The sequence below is a fragment of the Neophocaena asiaeorientalis genome, unplaced genomic scaffold, assembly GCF_003031525.2.
Source record: "Neophocaena asiaeorientalis asiaeorientalis breed wild unplaced genomic scaffold, Neophocaena_asiaeorientalis_V1.1 scaffold136, whole genome shotgun sequence".
Classification (NCBI taxonomy): Eukaryota; Metazoa; Chordata; class Mammalia; order Artiodactyla; family Phocoenidae; genus Neophocaena; species Neophocaena asiaeorientalis.
In genome coordinates this window covers 6,480,979-6,505,098 of record NW_020185333.1, presented here as the reverse complement: position 1 = coordinate 6,505,098, position 24,120 = coordinate 6,480,979, and the positions used below count along the sequence as shown (strand labels likewise).

Genomic DNA, 24,120 nt, shown 5'->3' with positions numbered 1-24,120 from the left:
TGGGCCTAGCCGCTCCGCGATATGTGGAATCTTCCCGGACCAGGGCACGAACCCGTGTCCCCTCCATCGGCAGGCGGACTCTTAACCACTGCGCCACCAGGGAAGCCCCAGGTTTTGATATTTTAGTATCATTATATAAGAGGTAACCAACCACTGGGGTAACTGAGTGAAGAGTACCCAGCACCCCTAAGCACTGCTCTGTTCTATCTTTGCAACTTCCTGTGAATCTATAAGTATTTCAAAAAATAAAAATGAATGCAAAGCCAAATGTCTGAGACCTCTGGTAAAATTTTCTACGTTCTCTACAGTGAAACAGTACTTCCTCATTTGAATGGTCCCAGAGTAAACACAGTTCATATTTTTATAGGGTACTTTGAAAACAAAGAAAGATGAAACAATCACACACAAAATTATAAACTTTCTCTTCATCTCAGATGTTGGTATTACTTTCTCATCCATCTTCATTCCATCTTCTGGCCTTTCAAGTCTCATATCTTGAGTTTACCACTCAGTGACCTACACTACACTAAAAAATTACTGGTCCCTATGCCTTGTTTTTTCATTCCAATGAAGCTGTACATTCCTTCAGAAATTTCAACTAGATATTAGGTTATCCAATTCCAGATTAGACTCCTGATGAAAGGTATACTCTAAAATAAAGAAAAAAAGCTCTTCAGCCCAAATTAATAAAAGTTACAGTGTAAGAGAGATTTCTGAGCAGAAAAGCTTTCCAGATTCTGCTAGCCTACTCTAAGCCATCTCCTGCCCTCCCTCTCACAACACCCCAGGCCAGCTTCAGCAACCTGATACCTTCCTTCATAAAACAAACACCCCAAAAACACAATTTACATCTGCAAAGCACTTTGGTTCACAAAGCACTTGTACACAAGGGATCTCATCTGGTGCTCATTAGACTGTAGAATACATAAAAGCAAGTACCTATTTTCATCCCCATTTTAGAGATGAGGTAACTTGACTTGGCAAAGTAACTTCTCCATACCATAAAGGTGAACAGTTAAGTTGCAGAATAGGGGATATAACTCAGATCTGTTGATTCCTAATCCTAAGCAATGTCAAAATATTCTATCAACCTAAGCACCCCATTCCCAATGTGGTAACAGATATTTAGTAACAGTAAATGCGAGAAGAACAGAGGCAAACAGCGGATCCAACTGAACTGATCTGATCCCATTGAAAGCAGAGGTTCTTAAAGTATGATCTAATCCTGAGATCGGTAATATGTCTAGTGATTCTAAATACAGCTTTCAAAATAGGAGGTTGAAATGTACTTCTGTGTGGTTGAAGAACTCAGCTGGCACAGCGAAGAACAGAAAGAAAGGAGACTTTAAATTTACTCCAGGTAACTACTGCTTTATGCGACTCACCAACTCAAGTTTGTGAAGAAAGGGCAGAATAATGGTGCTATAATTTAAATAATTATAAATAAATAAATTAAATTGGATCCCTAGCTCTCCCACATCTTGGCCAAGGGAAAAAATAACAAAGCAAGGCTAAGCACAGGAAACCTCAAGGAATCATCTATGATAACCTGATTTTTAATATTCTGAGTCTCCTCCTAATCTGTTCTTTCCAGAGGAAGCATGGCTGGGACTTGTCAACCACTGATCAAAGTGTAAGGTTTAAAAAAAAGGCAAAATAATTGGAAAAAGCCTTGAAAATTAATCACATGAAAGAAAGTACTTTTGATGGCAGCAAACAGAAATGCAGAGGAGATGACCCCCCGGACTGCTCACCGCAATATAACAGTCCTCAGACAAAAAGTTTGAGAACCACACAATGTACAAATTAACAAACAACAAAGGAGATTTACTGTGAAAAGCAGAAGAGCATATAAGATAAAACTCACGATCTTAAAGCCGCTAAACATTCCATCAACATTTATTATTAATAGTCTGCTTTTTGATTCAAACGAGTTGGTGGCCCCATGTTACCCCCCCTTTTTAACAGGATCATGTTGCTTCAGGAGAAATAAAAGGGAAACTTTATAGAAGTCTTACCAACACGATATTTTAGTTCTACAATGGTTTCGCCTTCTCTGCTTAATTCTGTTACTTCACAAGTGTAGTTTCCTAAGACGGCATCACGTTTATCCATCGTCAAAGAGGCAATGCCACTTAGTAATTCTGATGGTGATATTTTTGCACTAGTAAAGATATCGCTGGAATTGGACCTTTGCTGAACTCCATCAAAGATGAAAATGTCTTTTCCTTTAAATTTCCAAGTGACATACAATTCAGCAATGCTCTTCGCCTCCATGTTATTAACAAAACATGGGATGACAACAGTTTGATTGCAAATGGTGTATTCTACAGATTTGGTTGCATTGAATATTAGCTGAGCTGAACCTGGAAAAGAGAAATAAAATTGTTTCATTTCATTACAGAATTCTATACTATGAGATTTTACGTATGTTACAAATCCTTAAGATAAAGAGAAATACTTCTATTGTTCACTTAAGCAAGCAAGCAGCTATAGAGAAGAGAAGATGGGCAAGGTTAAAAAAAGAAACAAATTATTTTAATATTAACATGCACAGCTGATAGACAATACTGTACACTTCTTGCTTATTCATTCCCAGTAAAACAAAATATACATTCTCACACATCTTGGGAATGAATTCAGCAACCGTGTTAGAACATGCAGGTGTAGTATCTGGCTTTGGAAGCTTTGAAGTGATCAGTACTGTCTTCTGATATATGTAGAAAAATACTATCCTTACTATGAGAAAATTTTAAACAGAAAATAAAACCAAATATTATATTCAGTCTTAACTTCTATACACTCCTCCAAATAGAACTTGCTAAACTGATATGAAGTTTATCTCTATCCCTATGTTGCATTTCCGAAAATGGTGTCAGGCTCTACTGTACTTAAATATAAAAAGTAAATCACATGAGTCACATCACATCTTTCCACTAGGATGGAAAGTCTTAGAATGCTAAGGAGAAAAAAACATTCTCTATGGCTATTTTCCCATTGCAAAATACAGACAGCAACAGACATTTTGTAAGCGAGTATTATAAAAGATTATACACAATTGAATGGTATTTTCCCACTCCCACATTTCATTGAAACTAAGGAACAACTTCCAAATGTATATTACAGGTATCCCTTCCTTCTAGAAACCAAAAACCACCCAAAATAAAGCTAAGATGCAAGTTGAAACCAAGAGCAGTACTGCTAATAAGTAGCATATATTCCATCAACTCTTTTCAATAGGATAAACTACTGGTTGTTGCCTTATAAAAGAGGGATTGAGAAATGCATCATCTTTCATCTAGAATGTGTAAAAATGTGGAGAAATTGTAGTTGTCTTCCATATTCTTCAGCCATTTATCAATTCTTTCATCTAAGTAGTTCCTTGGTGTTTCTCTCAAAAAAAGCACTAACAAATATAAATAAAACCTCAAGTTTAATCATTCATCTTTAAGATTTTTTCCTTCATCGGGGCATAGGATGGTATTACTCTAGGAACATAATTACTATTCAATAAATGCCCACTGAATTGAATGCTAGGATGCAGAGTGGAATATGAACTGAACAATGTTCAAGAAGCCTGAGAACAAATCCCATCTCTGTCAATTTTCAGTATGCGATCTTAAGCAATTCACTTAACTTCTCTACGCCTTGGTTTACTCTCTGTAAGTAACAGGATCAAAAAGGACTTCCCTGGTGGCGCAGTAGTTGACAGTCCGCCTGCCGATGCAAGGGACGCGGGTTCGTGCCCTGGTCCGGGAGGATCCCACGTGCCGCGGAGCGGAGCGGCTGGGCCCGTGGGCCATGGCCGCTGAGCCTGCGCGTCCGGAGCCTGTGCTCCACAACGGGAGAGGCCACAACAGTGAGAGGCCCGTGTACCGCAAAAACAAACAAACAAACAAAAACGAACACTGGGCTGCTTCACAGAATTGTGGTCAGCAACACAGGAGAAAATATATTGGCAAGTGCTCTCTAAACAATACTGTGCTATAAATATGTAGGATGATACTATAAAAACTAAGCACTATACAGCATTTTAATGTAATGTTCCAGACCTTCTCTGACTGGCAGGTCTAAATTGTTACATTTCTGGGAATCTGCAGTCTGAATCAATCCCGTGGGCATCCATAGCTCACCTCTCCCTAGTTCTTTATATTTCTAGCCACCCAAATATCAGGAAGCCCCAGGCAAAACCTGGACTTCCAACTGCGTTCTTCAAAACCCTGGAGTTGTAAATTATTCCCCCTGAGAAATAAGCATTAGTGGGAGACTACAGTGTACAAGGAGAGAAGAAAAGTGGCTATGATGTTGGAATTAGAAAGGAAGGAAAGTGTCAGAAAATATGGTCAACGATTTTGAAATGGACAAAAAGATTACTGGGAGTCCTTTCAGCAGAGTGCTGGGCACTGTCTGAGAGATGCTTTTGGAATATCTGATTCTATAGGGGCCTGTGCATTTTGCTAAGACTGGGCTGCTTTTACAACTTTGTAAGTTGTAGAAAACTGATGGTAATGCGAATGATTCAGATCCATAGAGATACAAATAAACTTTGTTCTGCCATTGATTTCCACCTGGTGGAAGAGAGGAATTTAAACAATTACATTTTAGGGGCTTCCCTGGAGGTCTAGTGCTTAAGACTCAGTGCTTCCACTTCAGGGGGCACGGGTTTGATCCCTGGATGGAGAACTAAGATCCTGCATGCCTTGCAGCGTGGCCAAAAATTTAAAAAAAAAATTTTTTTTTAATTACATTTTACTGCGCTGAGGACACTGACCAATTTTGCATTTGCTCACAAATTCATTTCACCATTCCTGATTTCCCATATGTACATGTGTCTATTCTTCCAATTCTCTTTTAAAACCAAGATGGTTGTACCGTCTTGCTGGTTTGCTTATTAATGTGAAATAAAAACTTTGACACATGTTCATTTTATATTTGTTTGAGTCAAGATTTTACCTTCTAAAAATTATCCTTTAATTAAAGAGATACAAGTGAAGAGCTAAGTTATCCCAGCGATCTTTTTTAGAAGTGGTAAGACCACTTCTAAGTAAGTAAGAAGCAGTCAGCAAGCACTCCACGATTTCATAACTTATGTTTAGAAAATGAATTTTCGAAAGAATACAGAAAGCACTGATTACACTGTTATTTGTTGTAATATTAATGCAAACATTTTTATAGCTGAAGCAATTTAAGTAGAATAAATGCTGTCAATAAACTTCAAAGTGAAATTGACCTGGATAAACTATAATTTGAATAATCCTTGCACTAATAATTAATAAATATAGTCCAAAAATGTTGCTCCATCAGCTGTTAACTACAACTTCATCCTCTATAAACATTTGTTAAAAAGCTATTAAGCAGTAAAATTATCTGATTTGGTTTTTCTCTATTTTGCCTACTGCCTTTTGATGAAACAGCAGAGTGAAGAAATGATCTAAAATAGACAGAGCAAATAAAGGATCATATAGATAATTATCATGAATAAGTAAGTTCTGAATAATCAAGAAATGCCTACAGCAGTCTAAATCAGATAGAAATTGATAAGTATAACCATCAGCCATGCTAGAATTACAGATAAATTAACAAATGAAATGAAAAAATTAACTTATATCAAATGCCAAAAATATTGGACCTTACAACCTCTGTGAATACAGACCACCAACTCAAACCATCTCATAACACAGTCCTCAAAACAGCTGCTATACACTTTCAGAAAAGGCTTAATACATGATACTCACAGTACACAGGTCTAGGTCAGAAATGCTAACATGCAGCAAATGTTTATTGAGAATTACCTGGTCTGAAACACTGTGACAGGATGTGGGGATACATTAATGGAAAAAAATGTAGGAATTATCTTTAAGAAGCTTAGAATTCTCACTTGGGGGACTGATACATACTTTTTATAACCCAAGGTCATAAGGGCTGTCCTTCCTGTATGAAGTGCTATGGATGGGCAGGAAAGTAATCAGTCTTACGGATTTCAAGGAAAATATTTGTTGGGTCTTCCCTGGTGGCACAGTAGTTAACAATCTGCCTGCCAATGCAGGGGACATGGGTTTGAGCCCTGGTCGGGGAGGATCCCACATGCCGTGGAGCAACTAAGTCCATGCGCCACAACTACAGAGCCTGTGCTCTAGGGCCCTTGAGCCACAACTACTGAGCCCGCGTGCCACAGCTACTGAAGCCCATGTGCCTAGAGCCCATGCTCCGCAACAAGAGAAGCCACCACAATGAGAAGCCCGCTCATTGCAACAAAAAGTAGCCCCCGCTCACCACAACTAGAGAAAGCCCACGCACAGCAGCGAAGACCCAACGCAGCCAAACATAAAATTAAATAAATAAATTTATTAAAAAAAAAAAAAGAAAATGTTTGCTGCTACTAAGGGAACAACAGAAGATTGCCATAGACCCTGACCATTTAGGCCTTCAATCTTTTATCATTTCACATGTTCCACATAAAAGTTCTCTCCTTTGTAACGACTCTGAAATCACTCTCCTTTTGGAAGAGGTTATCTTACACTCTCTGAAGGAGCCCTCTCTTCCTATTTCAAGTTGAGTCCTCCAGATAAGAAACCAGAAGCTTCCAATACTTCCACCTATAAATTTTCCTGCTACCCCAACTATCCACACCTCTCTTCCCCTCACTTCCTCCTCTTCAGAAATGAACCCTGTCACCTGAGAGCTAGTTTACATTTCTGCCCCACGCTCATCAATCTCGAGAACTTTCCCTCATTGACTATCATCCTCCGACATCCCTCAAGTTCATTTACAGTAGGTTTAAAAAAACTTTTTTAAATGCTTGAATATTAGCCAACTGGAAAAAAAAAAATCCCTTGTACTTGTCTCTGTTTCCTAGCATCCTAGAAAGATAATCTACATGCATTTCTTCACCTGTTACTCACTTTTTAAATCTCTGCCACCTGGCCTCCACCTTGGCCTTTTTCACTACAACAGCTCTTGCCAAAGTCACCAATCATCCCCTGTGAAAACGGAATGCACATGGTTCACTCTCTATCTTGACTTCTCTACAGTTCTTGAGCCAGTGGGCAGCTCCTTTCTTGCTCTTGTCTCTTGGCTTCTATGTCTCTGAATTTCCTCCTAGAGCCTTCACCACCTCGTTGCAGCATTTTTTCTTTATTGAAATCTATTCCTTGACTTACAATAAATATTAGGTTCCTAAGGACTTCCTGTCCAACGCTGCCCCCCACCCCTCCCCGCCCCAGTATTCTCCCTCACTCCAGGTTTTAACTACCCACTCATTTTATTTAACTAGGCCTCACCTTTCTCCTTAACTGTAGACCTTGGAAAGCCAACTGGTTGCTATGTGTTTCCACTTGTATGCACTACAGTTACTTCAGAGTCAACATGTCCAAAAATCTACTTACCTTCTGCCTACCTTCATTCCAAATCCTCACTTCCCTAAAGTATTTTCTATTATCTACCAGTCAACCAGACCTGGACCTACAAATCACGCTGGATTCTGCCCTCTCCTTAGCCATGGAGAGTTCTTGTTAGGCTCAGCCTATTTAACAGTTCCTAAATCCAATGTCTGTTGTATGAATTAATTAGACATTCATCATTTCTGCCTTGAACTATTGCCATACCCTCCTAACTAGCTCCCTGCCTTCAGCCTCAATGTTTCCCCATCCCAGCCATGTATTTTCCACAGTTCCCGAAATAACTGTTCCAAATGCAAATATACACTCTTTTGCCTAATATACTTTAACAGCACCCGCCACCCCCCGACTTTCAGGCTAAATTCTAAGGGCATTAGCATGGAATACAAACTAGGTCCTTCAAGATCCTGTCCAGCTCCACTTCCTGTACTCCTTCATTTCCAAACTAAGCTCCAATCATAATGACCTTGCAATTCCATGGATATGCAAATGCACCCTCTTCTCCATGCCTTTCCCCCCACACACAAGCTGTTCCCCAGCCTAAGGAGGCCTGTACCTTTCACTGGGTGTTCAGGTAAGAGCACAAACTTTGGAGTCAGACTCTGGATGGTGACTTAGCACTTTCTAAGTGTATAACCTTAGGCAAGTTACTTAATTTCTGTATCTCAGTTTCCTCATCTATAAAATGTGAATATTGATAGTATACACCTCATAGAGATTTTGTTAAGATTTAATCAGATAAAGAACATGGAGTTCTTATTTCAGTGCCTTTCACATACACAGCAAATGTTCAATAAATGGCAGCTACAGTTCACTAACTTTGGCTCTTCCTGAAAGCGCGGTTGAGATGTTCAATCCTGTCCCCTTCGTTGCTACTACTCAACTGTATTCATCCCTCCTTATTGCTCCCACTGCCCCCTCTTCAAGTGCTGTCACTGCATTTACTATCAAATCTTGTAACTACTGTTTTACTTTACTGATCTCTCCTTTAGGATCAAAAGATAGTAATGCAAGAACCATGTCTTCATTTGGTATCCTATGGATCTAACCCAGGGTCCATCCAGCAAGTAGGACTTAATACATTTCTTCCAAATGTAAAAAGTTAAAGTATGAATCCCAAGAGAGGAAAATCTAAACATCATATCAGGGAAGATTCACTCTTGTTCCATATTTCAGAAGAATCCTCCACTGTTTCTTACTTCTATAGACCTGATTACAGTATCGTGAAGCTACATATTTTAATGAAAAATCTAAATCAAATCAGTTGCAGATTGGATGGAACAGTTCCTTTAAAATTACTTGTAGTGTCTAAGAATGCTCTTCCTACCAGGTGGTGTTTAAACTGGGTCTGGAAGGATAAGTAGGAATGTTATAGAAAAGTAAGAGCTTTCTAGGCAGAGTACATAATGAGTACAGAGGAATGAAGAAAGAGAATAACCGAAGGCTGGTGATTATTCAGGTGAGCTCTAGGAAAGGGGGCTGGAAAAGATGGTTAAGAAGTATTGTAAAGGCTTCCTTGAATGTCATGCTGAGGAGTTTGGAGTTGAAAACACAAGCAGTAGCAAACCACTCAGACTTACTTACATTAAAAAAAATAATACAGCAGTATGAAGGGTGAATTGCGGCAGGAAAGGAGATGGGAAAGAAGATACATTAAGAGATCACTGCAGTAATCCAGGCAAATGACAACTGAAAAGAAGGCAAAAAATTCCAGTAAAAAAACAAAAAAGGAAAATCGACATAAGTCAGATGTGGGAGGTAAAGGAGAAGAAGAAAGAAGAATTGTAAAGTTGTTAACTAAAAAACAAACAACCCAATCCAAAAATGCGCAGAAGACCTAAATAGACATTTCTCCAAAGAAGATATACAGATTGCTAACAAACACATGAATGGATGCTCAACATCACTAATCATTACAGAAATGCAAATCAAAACTACAATGAGGTATCACCTCACACCAGTCAGAATGGCCATTATCAAAAAATTTACAAACAATAAATGCTGGAGAGGGTGTGGAGAAAAGGGAACCCTCTTGCACTGTTGGTGGGAATGTAAATTGATACAGCCACTATGGAGAACTGTATGGAGGTTCCTTAAAAAACTAAAAAAAATACCATATGACCCAGCAATCCCACTACTGGGCATATATCCTGAGAAAACCATAATTCAAAAAGAGTCATGTACCACAATGTTCATTGCAGCTCTATTTACAATAGCCAGGACACGGAAGCAACCTAAGAGTCCACTGACAGATGAATGGATACAGAAGATGTGGCACATATATACAATGGAATATTACTCAGCCATAAAAAGAAATGAAACTGAGTTATTTGTAGTGAGATGGATGGACCTAGAGTCTGTCATACAGAGTGAAGTCAGTCAGAAAGAGAAAAACAAATACCATATACTAACACATATATATGGAATCTAAAAAAAAAAAAAAAAAAAATGGTTCCAAAGAACATAGGGTCAGGACAGGAATAAAGATGCAGACGTAGAGAATGGACTTGAGGACACGGGGAGGGGGATGGGTAAGCTGGGACGAAGTGAGAGAGTGGCATGCATATATATACACTACCAAACATAAAATAGATAGTGGGTGGGAAGCAGCCACATAACACAGGGAGATGAGCTCCATGCTTTGTGACCACCTAGAGGGGTGTGATAGGGAGGGTGGGAGGGAGACGCAAGAGGGAGGGGATATGGGGATTATGTATATGTACAGCTGATTCACTTTGTTATACAGCAGAAACTAACACACCACTGTAAAGCAATTATACTCCAATACAGTTGTTAAAAAAATTAAAAAGTAAAATAAAATAAAGTTGCTAGCTAAAATATCAATAGTATGCATAACTAGTTAGATTGTGGATTAACTATAGAGAAAAGAGATTTAGGGGTAAATGTTCTTTCAATATTTAATAGGCTGAGTATTAAAAGTACCTGTGGTACAATGAAATGGAGATGTCCAGTAGATCCCAGGATATATCAATCTGGATTTAAGAAGAAAAGTCTGAGCTACAAAGACTTGGGAATTACCAAGAATATAGGCGGTAATTGAAACTGTGAGCATAAACAAGATCACCCAGAGAGTCCTTGCAAAGCAAACAGAGCAGGTACCAGAGAATAAAGTGTTGGCGAATACCAATATTTATGGAGCAAATAGTTAAAGAGGAGCAAACCAACGATGTGAGAAAAAGAAGTGACAGAAGTAGGTGAGGCAGCAAAGAATGCCACTGCAGACACCAAGGGTCTTAATATGGACAAAACAGATGTCAAGCAGGATGAGTAAAAACAGCCTCTAGAGATTTAAAAATTCACCATTAGCTTCTTTACCTGCAGCAATGTCAGCAGACTAGGGACTCGGCAGTAAAAGAAAGCTGAGAAAGAAGGCAATAATGGAAAGAGCGTGGAGCCTGGGACAAGGCCAAGGTTTTTTTGGTTGTTCTTCTTGTTTGTTTTTAATATGGGGTGAAACTTGAGCATGTCTGCTAGCTAAGACGAAGGAATCAATGAAGAAGGAAAGATCTAAGGTTCAAAGCTTAAGGATTAAGGAGATTAGGCAGGTCTCCGAGATGGTGGAAGTGAAAGAGCTGTAGACAGGGGATCCTTTCCTTGGAAAGTGAATAGGAACACTTCTGACACTGGGTGAAGGAGGAGAATGAGACGAACGTTGCCTAAGATATTATGGACAAGTTTAGTAATGGTGGGTGGGAAGTTGAGAGAGTCCACACCACACATCACTATTTTTTGCCGTAGAGTAGGAAGTTAATTATTTGCTTGGAATGGATGTTCAGGATTGGGGTAAGAAGCCCCAGCAGTCACTAAGGTGAATGAAGCAAAGCTTGTTGAGTAAAGACGCCTGCAAGAAATGAATCCTACTAATATTTGCCATCAGGCTTGGTCTCTGGTAGGAAGAACTGGAGTCTCAAACTGAACTGGGTTAGAATTAAGGTCAAAAGGAGGATTTAGTCAGATCTATTCTCAACAGAAACTAAATAAAGTCTGGGGTAAAATGGAGGTGTCCACACCTGTTTAGTTCTAACTCAAACTAATCTCCCACTCGGTTTTAAAGTGGCCTCATAGGAACAGAAATGGTCAACCTAGAATTATAAGGCCCGGGGCAGTTTAGAGTCAGTAACATCCAGAATTACAGCCTTATCAAGCACTTAAAATATATTAAGTATTACTGCGGTATAAAAACAAAAAATCCCTTCTCTTCATAAACTACACTTTAAGTTATTAAGAGGCATACAGTCTGAAATTTGTCTGTATGTCCAAGAGGGCCTTGCAAAATGCTTAGAGCATAACATGGGCTCATACTTGCTTGAAACAGGAAATGCAATTTTGATAGACCCTGCACTTGCCAAATCCCTTGCCTTGCTTTTTAACCTATAAGTGTGACATGTATTCAAATATGCATTTATTCTCCTAATCTAAATCCTAAACCCTGGGATTGACCAGATTCTGAGTCTTATACAACTGCTCCATGGAGATGTAATAAAATATTCAGAGCAGGGTGTAACTTCTAATTCCTGTTGCAACTCCATGTAACCACAAAGAGGGAAAATTCAGGTCCTACTGTCTTAGTCTAGGTATATCATAATCAAATTTCCTGGGTGCTCTATATTTTTTTTACTTTATTACTACAATGAGTTTAGCAAAATTGATCCTACACTATCATTCTTGTTCTTTTATCATAGAAGAAATATCGGCACTAGTACACAAAGTGAAAGTTGCTTTATCACAACCCAAGAGTGCATTATATTAGGCTGAGGCACAAGATATAAAAATATAGAAATTTTTCTCTTGTATAAAAAGAGAAAAAAATTTTCTCTTGTATAAAAAGGTATGACAGCAAAAACCTAAAAGATGGGTAAAATGGTTATATGAAAATTACATCACGAAAAGAACATAAATGTATAGTAGCTAGAGTTGAATTAACGTCAAGGAATGCAAACTTAGTTTTAATAATGCATTTTGGATTTAGAATGTTTATCAATTTTGGGAGAACCACCTATTTTTCCTCTTTAGAACCTGGCCTTTCAAATCTCCATTAACAATTCAGTGGCAAAGATAAAACATCTGCCAAAATACAGATGACAGCATGAGCAAATGTCCTAATGGTAGGCATTTAGTGTAATGCTTTAGCATACTGCCTCTAGACTGCTGGGCAGCCCCGGAAATAAGTACTTTTAAATAGGCATTTACTTCCTTAAAATGGCAAATTGTGGTTAAAAGTAATATATTCTTGAGGAGAGAAGAAAACATTTTTGTTTAAGCAAGCCAAATGACTACTAGACTTACGCAATAAAAATGTTTTTTTAATCATGTGTACCTTTGATTTTAAAAACTCACTTTGAACAAAGAAAAATCATTCAACCACTGATAAGACAGTTCACATCACTGTCCTTATGTGAGTAGCGTTTTATTTACCAGTTAGTGAATACCACTGAAACTGCTGATGTGCTTTTAAACAATGTATAATTGGACATATGGGGGAGGGGGGAGGAAAGGAGAATAGTAACTCATTCTACATCTTGTAAACCAATAAAGGAGGTTGTATTTTTCCTGTAATTAGAAGGAATGGGCATTTTAGACAATTTCCTTTACTACAAAGATCAATGGAAACTGTAGTGGTTACCAGGAAGTAGCCTTTGATTAACAATCATTTATAAATGAAAATGAAAGCAAATCAAACCTGAGTACAAATAAACGTACAAATCCATGACTTCCTTACTCATTTTAGAATCTAATTTCAGTCTCCCAAATACTTCGGTTTATAACTACTTGTGTTCTGAGACTGTTAACATCTCTTCATACATGTTCTTTTAAAACTACATATTAAACACACATGCATAAAAATCCATTGTATCCTATGACAAACACTATCCCTTCCTGTTTTATATTCAACACTTAACTCAAATGCATAATGCCTGTTTTGTTTTTTTTTCAGGTTATCATTAACTAAGTACAATGAAATACCATAAATTCTGAATTCTAAGACTCTGTAGGGACTTGAGCACACTACTATTGTATGTAAATGAGTGCTAATTATATGTGATCATACCTATTACTAAAAGAGGCCTAACCATTTCTATCCCCAAAAGTACCAATCTAGCGCTTCTTTCTAATCTACTTGAAAATAGGACTCCGTTTTTAAAACAGTACATGATTTACACTTTTTACGCTTCAAACTAGCTTTGAGACCAACGGTCTGAATTAGTAATATTTTATTACAAATTCATAATCGGGTTCAATATAAGGCTTTCTGATCATACAACAGGTTTCTGATAGCAGTATTATTTGAGCTATAATGATAGTAATGGGCAGTAAGCCGTTAAGAATGAAAACAGAAAACACTACCTTACCTAATATCAACCCTTCAGATAACAGAGATTGATTATTAGCAGCTCCAACATTCCAGGCGGCTTCAGAGTGAGGAAAGAGAGCTAAGCCGGGACTTAAGGGCATTTTGGAAATAGCTTGAAGTCACAAGCCTTTATGAATGGCACAGTGAGGCGAATAACCCTTTTAAAATGTAATTAACTTAGCATTCTAGAATAAAATGTAACAACTGCTTGTTACTGTTACTCCAACTCAATTCTTAATTTTACAAAAAGTTCACAAGAGGATCTATAGATGTGAAGTGTGACAGGCACTGTAGAGCCACGAAAATTCCCATTCCTTCCTCAGTTGTTATAGACGAAGCACACGTTTTAAAAAAGAGAAATGGATTCCAAAAGCTTGGGGGGGCCAAAACGCCTTTGGCGTCGGAAGACACTAAATCTCACTCTGCCGCAAATATGCTTTGACTAGAGGTTACTGTCTTCATACTTCAAGCGAAATCTGGATTACTTTTAAAATGGTTCCCCTAAAAAAAGTAGGAAAACTTGAACGTGCAATTCGGACTGTATTAAAGTGGTTGATGGGGCGTGGGAGTAGCGAGAAAGAGTTTCCATCCAGGAAGCTTATATCTAGGGTATTTAAAAAAAAAAAAAAGGCAGCCAGAAGAATCTTCTGATTAAACGCTGGGCTGAAAATGAAACTTAACTGTGTCCTTTACGTCCCCTTAACTCCGATGTTCAGGTGGGAGGGCAAACAGGAGAAACCCCTTCTTTCAGACTTCGCCAAAATGCGCACTTGCATCGCATGAGGCTCGGGCCCTCCCACTCTCCCTCCTTCAACCCCAAATGCGTTTAAAGCACTGAGGAGGGTGCGAAAGAGGGGGGACCCTAAAAGCTGCCAACCCCTCTCCTCTGATCGCGCCCTTTCTCTCTACAGCTAATTTCTGCGCGAGGTGCACGGTTTGGAGTCTTCCTCAGTGTGTGCATCTGGAGGTGGAGAACAGGGGAAGATGAGCCCCGCTCTCACCCAGGGGAAGAGGAAGAGGAGGCAAAGGAAGCAAAGAAGGGGGAGCAGATTACCCGCGGGGCCCTCCCACGTCCGCACCCCGGGCGTGCAGGGCCCGCGTGCCCCGCGCCCTGGCCACCCTCTCCAGGGAGCCGCCGGGCCAGAGGGGGCGCAGCCCACACACCCGCGGGGGCGGCGAGACACCAGCCGCAGAGCCGAGAGCGAGTGACCACTCACCGCAGCGCGCCGAGCCCAGCAGCAGCACCACCACCAGGGGCCACATCTCCGCCCCCGCCGCGGGGTCGCCGCCGCCGCAGGTGTCTGGAGCAGGCGCCGCCGCCGTTACAGATCCTGCCACCCCAGTCCCCCGCCCTCCTATCAGTGTCCCCGAGGCTGAGCGCGTATTCCCACGCTCACCGGGGCCTCATTACCCCTGTCCCTGTCTGCTGTTCCCTTTTTGCCTCCCGCACCGCCGTGGGCCCCACTGTCCTCCCTCCACTCGTCCTCTCCTGCTTTCACTCCCATACTCACGCTTCAGGAACTACCGCCCCAGGCGCTGCTCAGCCGGACTGCGGAGTGCCGGCCCCTCTCGAGCCCAGGATCACTCGCCTCTCCCGGGGTCCGACGTTCTCCTGCGCGCTTGGACCTTGACGCCTCCACGCCTCTCACTTCTGCCCGTTTCCCCCGAAGCTCCGCCGCCTGCCGCAGGAGCTCAGACCGCGTGGGGGCGTCCCTACGCTTCCCCCAGCGGGCAGCGAGCCGGGGGCACCGCTCCGAGGGCAGACAGGTGGCGGGCGCCTGTCTGCAGGGAACTTCCCCTCGCCCGTCGTGGGCGCTCCTCGGTTCACCTGCCCCCAACTGCTTTTGTTTTCCTAGCGGCTCTCGGTTTCTCAGCTCTTTTTCTCGCCTTGTTCTATAGTGTTTTCAACCTTTGAACGGGATTACTCAAACAAGTTCCGCTCTCGGTGGTAAACAGTTTGAGATGTGGTTAATTCTGGAACCCTAGGGACGATCAGGCATGGTCACAAACGTTAGCAGAAGTATCCAAGATGTCCCTTCCTGCACAGTCACTGGGCCTGGTTAGTGATCTCGCCCTGTGCACTCCTCTGCTCAGTTTGGGTTTAGCTTGCTTGAAAAATGGGTTCAAAGTGTGGCTCCAAGCCACAATATGGACAAGCCCTTTGAATAGCTCACCGAATCACACAGGCCACATCATTCATGCTAAAGCAAAAGCCCTTTTAGAACTACCTTTAACATTTACCCTAAACGATGAAAACTCTTGTCCAAAAGTCATGCTCTGGTGACTACTCTGATGGCGTGCATATCCTGTCCGCTCCCTTGGTTGTTTTTTCTCTTACGCCGTGCAAAGCAAAGCAATTTCCCATCGCAATATTCCACTCCTCCAAATCCTCTACCCATGGCACTTCCTCCATTGCATCCCCATAGTAATAACATCCAGGAAATAAAATTACCACTCTGACCCTCTGTAGCAGTGTACTGTATAATATACTGTGTAACTCTTCCCTATGATTATTTTTTGTGTAGACCTTTTCCCCGCAGCGTTATCAATTCTTTAAAATCAGAGAGAGTATTTTAAGTATTCCCTTCTCCATGACTTTCTGTTGAACTGGGAAGACAGAAGGGGTTTTAAACAACTTGTTGATGTGACTTGAGGCAAGTGTTGCTCCAGTGAAATTTGATAGTTTTTTAATGATTAAAGGGAAAAAAAGGAAGAGAGAGAGAAAGAAGAAAGAGAGAAAGAAAGAAAGAAAGAAAAAGAAATGCCTGGCAGATATCTTATTAAAACAATGGTTAATAATTATGGTAGTAATGATTTAAATGGCAGCCTTGACACCCTGAGGCTACCAAAGAGACTGATGGATTCTCCTCCCATTGCTGCTTATGTGGATACAAAAGAATCATCCATCAGACTTTGAGCATTCGGGACATTGTGTATCACAGAGCAGCTGGTTGGCTAAATAAGGTTGTCTGCTGTCCCTGAGATCAACCAACCCCCCTAAAAGCTGAAGAGTGACTGGGAAGGACTGTCCCCAGCTTTCAGAGGTACAGATCAGTGATTCTCTATTTTATCCTGGGAGCTGCTGAGGCTATGTGCTTAATGTAGCTTTGTGCAGAAAATGGAATAGGCTTAAGTCAGGTAAAGGAGAGGCCACCTGGGTGACCACCTCTGCTCTTAGGAATCTAGCTGGGATAGGTTTTTTTTTTTTTTTTTTTTTTTTTTTTTTTTTTTTTGCGGTCCGCGGGCCTCTCACTCTTGTGGCCTCTCCCGTTGCGGAGCACAGGCTCCGGACACGCAGGCTCAGCGGCCATGGCTCACGGGCCCAGCCGCTCCGCGGCATGTGGGATCCTCGCGGACTGGGGCACGAACCCGTGTCCCCTGCATCAGCAGGCGGACTCTCAACCACTGCGCCACCAGGGAAGCCCTGGGATAGGTTTTGATGGTGGGGCAGGAGGAGGCCTGTTCCAGGAGAGACAATCCAAAGCAACCTACGTGGGTTTGATGATCTTCTCTCTGGGATAACCTTGGGCTCCTTTCTCTAGTATCTAACCACCTCACATTTGTGTTTCCCTTGTAACATTTGCAAGCATTTTTATTTGGATTTTGATCTCATCTTATCTTTATGTGACGGGTTTTCTTGGATGGAAGACAAGGGAGTAGTGCATAGAATGTTTGGAACAGAGGTAATACACATTAGGTATATTACCTAAATTAATCTTCATAACAGCCTTAGAATGGGTATTATGATCTTCACTTTAGTGATGACAAAGGGAAAGAGGGACAATGAGCACATTGCCTATGGTTCTGTGTGACACTTATCTCTCATTTGCATCTAACTCCCTTGCCCTCTTCTTCCTATTTTTTCTTTTCACTCTGTAATGTCAAAGATGTTATAGTTTCCCCTTTGTAGATGAATAAACTTACAACCCCCAAATAATTGCTACCCTTTACTTTCAACACCCTTTCAACACCCTTATAGGTGAGGAAAGTGAAGCTTGCTCACAAGCTCAGGGAGGGGATGGTGGTTGGTCTGACTCCAAGGCCAATGAAAATGTTCACAAGCTTCCCTTCTGAATTCATGGTCAAGTTCCGTTTCTTTCACTTTCTATCTTAACAGTACATCCTTTTATCTTCCTCCCCAAACCTACGTGCTACCACATAGCTCATATTGATATGATATTGTCTAAAAATTTATATTGATACAGTTGTATCCTTACTGTAATTTTTCATTCAACTAGACCTTTTTTTTGGCCCCATGTTGGAGTGCCATGCAGTGCCATGCATTGTCCCCGATACTCCTGAGAGCTAGCTCAGGACTGTACCTGCCTAGCTGTGCAAGGCCTGTGCGTTTTGCAGAGCCAGATGAACCTTTCTACATAAGTGGACCCATGTCAAAGGATCCCACAGTAGACCAAAGCCCAGGATAAGCCCAGTGTAAGTTAAGTCCCCCTTTTCTGTATTTTTAGTCATGTTTGGTGCACATGAGTTACCTTATTATACTGAAAGTACCTGTTTGTGTTGCTGTCTTCAAGTTCAGTAGCGACTCCTTCCTAGACTGTAAACCCAATGAGGGGAGAGACCATGTGAGTCCTATTCATTGCTAGTCCCATTGCCTGGCATATCATAGGTAATCAACAAGTGGTTGTTAAAAGGGTGAATGAAAGAATTATAAATAACCTCTCAAGGCCAGGAACTCCATCTTCTATGATTGTCTGGCAAATTATCCATCATAAGGGGATGTTCCATTCTGAAATTCTGTGAACTGAACTACTGAGCTAACCCTGGCGCTTATCTGGTGTACCAGAGGTCTTTATCATTGGATACTATCATTGGAACCACTAAGTTCCAATTTTTTGGTTTATCAATCATCAAGCTTGTTGCAGTACATGATGAGTATTCTCTCTCTTCTTAGCATCTCTGAATATGATTTTTTCTTTTTGGGTTCATTTTTTGTAATGAAGATTCTTGTATTTTTAACACTTCCGGCCAGTGTGATACTAGCTAACTTCCGTGCCCTGGTCAGGCACTTTACACTCGTAACATTGGACTTTTCCACGCCGAGACTTTTCTACTTTCAGGCTTCTGTGCTTCTGTCATGCTGTTCCCTCTGCTTCACACGTCCTTCCCCACATTTTCTTCTTCTCTCTCCAACCCAGAGAATTCAAGCTCACCCTTCAAGGCCAAGATCAAATTTTACCTCCTGCAAGAAGCCTTTCTCAACCCTACTTTTCCTTTTTCGCATAACTCTCCACCATCTTTCAGGTCTAATGACCTCTTCCATTATATTATACTTTGTTCATGCTGCTAATAAAATGTGTCAATATATATTTCTTTCTACATACCTGTCTCCTCTTCTATCATGTTAGCTAGAAAAAAAGTGAAATGTTTCTGAGTATATTTGTATCTCCAGGGTCTGGCACAGTGCCTAGTTAAGACCTAAGGCTGTGTGTGTGTTAAATCAATCAAGAGAGATCAGTGTGCTATGTAGTATACACAAACACTTTAGCCTAGGTTTGAGTTACAGCCACGTACTACCAGTTAACCTTAGACAAGTTATGCAGCCTTTGTGAGCCCTAGTTTCCTTTCCTCATTTTAAAAGCTAGATGATAGAATGATAAAAATAATAGAAATTAACTCTTCAAATTGCCTTGAGAATTTAGTGTTAATACTTTTACAGTTACATAGAGCTGTGCCTGGTGCCCAGTAATCGCACAGTCAATATCAGCTCTTTTTATTACAATCTTCTTACAGTGTGATGGGTCTCCTAGATGGGCAGTGAAGAGTATTTCAGAAAGATCACCAATTACTGATCTGGAGTCCTGCAAAATTACTGTGGGTTGGTGAACTATCTATAATTTTGACTTAAGCTAGAGGCACATGTCTGTGCCCAGTGGGTAGGGCTTAATCCTCTTGCTCTTCTGCACCCCGTGTTCGTGATTGAATGCTGAGGGACCCACATCTCTGTCGCCTGGCTCAGGGCCCAGTGTCCTAGGATGTTATTTCAACTTGACCCAGTTATTAAAGCATAGGAGTCCCAGTCATTAAATAAAGCCGTGTAGCAATGAGGGTCTGTATTCTCCGGGCAAGGACTGGGGTTGGTTGGTTAGACAGCTGGAAGATATCGACGTATGACTGGGGAGATGGACTTGGCTTAGGGAAATGGAAGGAAGGCTCCAGCAGCAGGAAATGACCTTCTTCCTCGCCCATGTTTCAATCAGGGGCAAATACTCGAAATAGAAACTGCCTCTCGGTAGGAGGATGGTAAGTAGGACTGAAGGTTTCTGGTAAGAGATATCCTACCAGAGAGATGACAACCTGATCTGGTGTGAATTTCCTTGTGGATGTCAGATGTGCACAGGCTTGTTTTGCCCGGGTCCGGGAGAAGCACAGCGTGTCCTGCTCCTGTTGCGGCTGCTGCTAGCCGCTACCCCTGTGGGGGGCCCGCACTCAGGACAGTGGGAAAGCACTAGAGAAAGGCAGCTTCTACTTTAGGTTGTAAAATGGCCAAAGGCTTATTTCTTTAAGAGCACATAACATTTGCGGTCCTGGAAAGGCCCCTTGTATCTTGCCTAACTCTCCTCTCTGAGGGCAGGTAACATACATATAGCAGGTCACACTATGTACCAAGACCTCACCATGCTAGTGTGTCATTTTCTATGGCCGCCAGAACTAATTACCATGAATTTAGGGACTTAAAATAACACCCATTTATTATCTCACAGTTCTGTAGGTCAGAAGTCCAGTGGGCTCAGCTGGCTTCTCTGCCTCTGGTCTCACAAGGCCAAAATCAAGGTGTTGACTGGGCTCCTTTCCCTTCTGGTGGTTCTAGGGGAGAATTCACTTCCAGGATCATTCAGCTGATTGGCAGAATTCAGTAGCTATAGGACTGAGGTCCACATTTCTCTGCTGGCTGCCATCTAGGGGTGCCCCTTAGCACCTAGAGGCCTCTTTTGGGTCATTGTCTATAGTTGCATGTCATCTCAAAACATGTCAGAGCTAGCAGTGGTACACAAAATCCTTTTTTTGTTGTCATATTTCTTCTGTCTCCCCTTATTCTGCCACATTTCTATGACTGACTCCTCTGCCTTCCTCTTCTACTTTTAAGTGCTCAAGTGATTAGATTGGGCCCCTCAGGTAATCCAGGATAATCTCCCTATTTTAAGGTCTGTAACCTTAATCACATCCACAAAGTCTCTTTTGCCATGTAAAGTAACATTCCCAGACTCCTGGCTACTAGGGGCTTGGAAATCTTTGGGAGGCATTATTCTGCCTACCACAGTTAGGTTCTTTATATTTATGTCCCTCAATCCTTATCACAGCCCAATAAGGGAAGCCTCATTATACCCATTGTGCATGTGTAGAAACTGAGGTTCAGAGAGACTTATATCACAGGTAAGAGATAGTGGAGCTGCAGTTTGAATCTTGCTTCAGAGCTCACACTCCTTCTTCCGCTAGAGGGAAGGAATAGTGCGAGCAAAGCAACTGCATGATCTGTTGCTCTCGCTGCGGTTCCCACTATTGTTTCACTAGTGTTGTTTCTCAACTTAGTGCGGTAGTCACCACTGTGTCCACCAAACTTCCAGTTCTCTTCCTAGGTCCCAGGTAAGTGTATCCACTAGGCATCAGCAGAAAACAGGTGACACACTCAAATGAAGTGATTTAGAAGAGATAGATTAAGGTGGTGGTCCCCACCCCACTGGCCGTGGACTGGTATTGATCCAGCTGGTTAGGAACAGGGCTGCACAACAGGGGAGGCTTCATCTGCCGCTCCCCATTGCCCCCCATCTCTCGCATTACGGTCTGAACTGTCCCCCACAACCCCATCCGTGGAAAAATTGTCCTCCACAAAACTGATCCCTGGTGCCAAAAAGGTTGGGGACCCCTGGATTAAGGGACTGTTTTGCAAGGATGTGGATGGGGTTAAAGGAAACAGACAAGGAAAGGCAAGGGCTGTTAGCTAACAATAGCTATTGCTCCCAGGTCCCTAGGTCTGGAGGTGCAAGAGGAGGAAGTGGTCACCAGAAAGGGAAAGGAGAAACTGAAGGAGGGCTTCCAGGCAAGAGTTGTGGTCTTCGATAGAGGAACACAGCCACCACCAGCCTGCTGGAGAGGAAGGTGTCAAAGTAACTAGTCAGCCTTCACTCCCTCCCACCCTCTGAATTCCTGCTGTGGGCAATTCTCAGCTAGAAGCCAGGGGGGGAAACTCTGCTTAGGCAGTTCTTGAAGTTCAGCTTTCCAGGCTCAGGAGAGTGTGGAAGGGTGGAGAGTTGACCTGAGGGAGAATATCCAGCACACCAGGACTATCCCTCCCTATCCCCTTTAAACTGGGTAAGACTGACTTTGCCCAGTGTATTAGTTTCCTAGGGCTGCCCTGCCAAATTACCATAAACGAGGGGGCTTAAAACAAGAAAATTTTATTCTAGAAGTCTTAAGTCAAGGTGTCAGCAGAGCCCTGCTCCCTCTGATGGCTCTAGAGAAGAATCGTTTCTTGCCTCTTCCTAGCTTCTGGTAGATGCGGACAGTCCTTGGAATTCCTTGGTGTGAGCTGAGACACTTCACTCTCTGCCTCCATCCCCACATGGCCTTCTGCTCTTTCCATATGTCCTCTCTTCTTACAAGGACACCAATCATTAGGTTAGGTGTCCAACCTAAATTTAGTATATCATCTCCAGATCCTTAATGACCAATAAATACATCAACAAAGGCCTTATTTCCAAATAACGTCACATTCTGAGGTACAAGGAGCGGACGTGAATTTGGAAGGGAGACTATTCAACTCACTGTAGCCAGTAAAGTGTGTTAGCTCTGGGCATGGGATTTGCTGCTCTCTCTTCCCCTCCCCCATGACAATTAGCAGTGCTCCAGACAGTGGCTGCTCCCTCAGCCTGGGTCCTGGAGTGAAGATGGAGCAAAGCGGAGCCCCAGCTGATCTACAAGGGAAACGCAACAAGAATAGAAATAAGTGTGTCATCTCTCCTGAAGGGATAGCATCTGAAGTATTTAATGACCACAGTCCAGCCCTTCAGAGATATTTCCAGCAGCTAATGCAGTTCCCCATTTCCTTCCTTACATACAAAACACCCTTGAATACTGGCGTTAACCAAAACCACTCTGTAGGCTCACTGTTCCTCTTAGCTCCAACTCCACTGGCAACATTTTACTGCTTATCATTCCTCTTTGGGGCCAAGGTGTAGGAAGAAATGGATTTTAAAGCCAGCCTTTTGTATCCTTAGATGGGCAAGTTTTCTAGAAAAAAAAAGAATGAAGGCTAGAGCACATGGGTGTTCTTTGAAATTAGCTGCAGAGAAACTGTGTACATTTCAGGCTGAGAGTCTCGTCTCCAGTTTCAGAAGAATTCCCCACCTGCAGCAGCTGGGAATGTCTGCTGAGGAACCTTTGTTCTCCGCCAAAACCAGGGCTCCCTACGTGTGCTCCTCCCCCCGTCCCCTACTATGGTCACAGCACAAAATTACTCAAGACACTGTGCCTCATGGGGTTTGCTTATTGATGCTACATCAGTTCCCTGGGTACATCTGTCAACTTACTTTTCTGTAATACTGGTCTAATTGCTATGGGTGTGGGCCAGAGACTCAAACTATCATCAGATGGGCTTTAAAAGTGAAGTGGATAAACTAGGATCAAACTGCCAGACAAGACAGATGTACATATTTGGAATCATGAGAAGGGTTGCCTGATTCCATGTGCCTTTAACCTCACTTATCTGTCTGTCTTGAATGGCAGCCTGGACTTGAAGTCTCCCACACACCAACTGGCACTGCTGCTGCGGCTGCAACTTCTACTCACTTTCTCCCAACCATAGGTCCCATGAACCCCAATAGTAGGAGGAAAAGAAAAAGTTATTGCAAAACCGTGCTTAGAGGGATGGTTCTCTAAGCATGGTATCTGGTTCAACAGCATCCATAGCACCTGGGAAATTGAACCTTACCCCAGAAACTCTGGAGTGGGACCTAGCAATCTGTGTTTTAGGGAGTCTTCCAGGTGATTCTGGTGTATACCAAAGCTTGAGAGCCACCAGCTTAGGGTTTGATCTCAGAAGTCAGGTGGCCTGCCTAGGAGGTCATCCATCTTGGTAAAAATATCATCAGCTCCTCTGTCCCCTTTGATTTGCTGGGAAAGACCCACATGTAGTACAGTGGAGAATCCCTTGGAACCCCGGTTATCTCCTGGCCCTCTGGGCATTTTGTATTTGCCGTAGGTCACAAGTTCTACCCAGGCTGTGGTGGTGACCTGGAGACAGAATCATGACGGCCACAAGAGAAGCATCTCACATGGGAGCAGGGCTTCTCTGACGTCTCATGGTGAAGGAGGACATATCCCACCTCGTTCTGA

The 24,120-nt window shown here is 42.1% G+C and overlaps 1 protein-coding gene across 6 annotated transcripts in view; it reads right to left on the bottom strand.

Moving 5' to 3' along the window:
• Positions 1 to 16,073, bottom strand: part of CD47 (CD47 molecule) — a 56,914-nt gene extending 40,841 nt beyond the window's left edge. For 3 of the 6 annotated variants that reach the window (XR_003001860.1, XR_003001861.1, XM_024735305.1), the window contains exons 1-2: positions 14,988 to 15,095; positions 2,019 to 2,366 (exon numbers count right to left, since the gene is read on the bottom strand). Coding sequence is in view for 4 of the 6 variants with exons in the window: in XM_024735305.1 (XP_024591073.1) it covers positions 2,019 to 2,366; positions 14,988 to 15,033 (394 nt within the window). In the remaining 2 variants the exon portion in view is untranslated. Of the gene's footprint in view, positions 1 to 2,018; positions 2,367 to 14,987; positions 15,117 to 15,281 lie in introns of those variants that run through there. The other 3 variants (XM_024735306.1, XM_024735304.1, XM_024735307.1) reach the window with 2 other exon arrangements.
• Between the last annotated feature and the right edge of the window lie 8,047 nt (positions 16,074 to 24,120).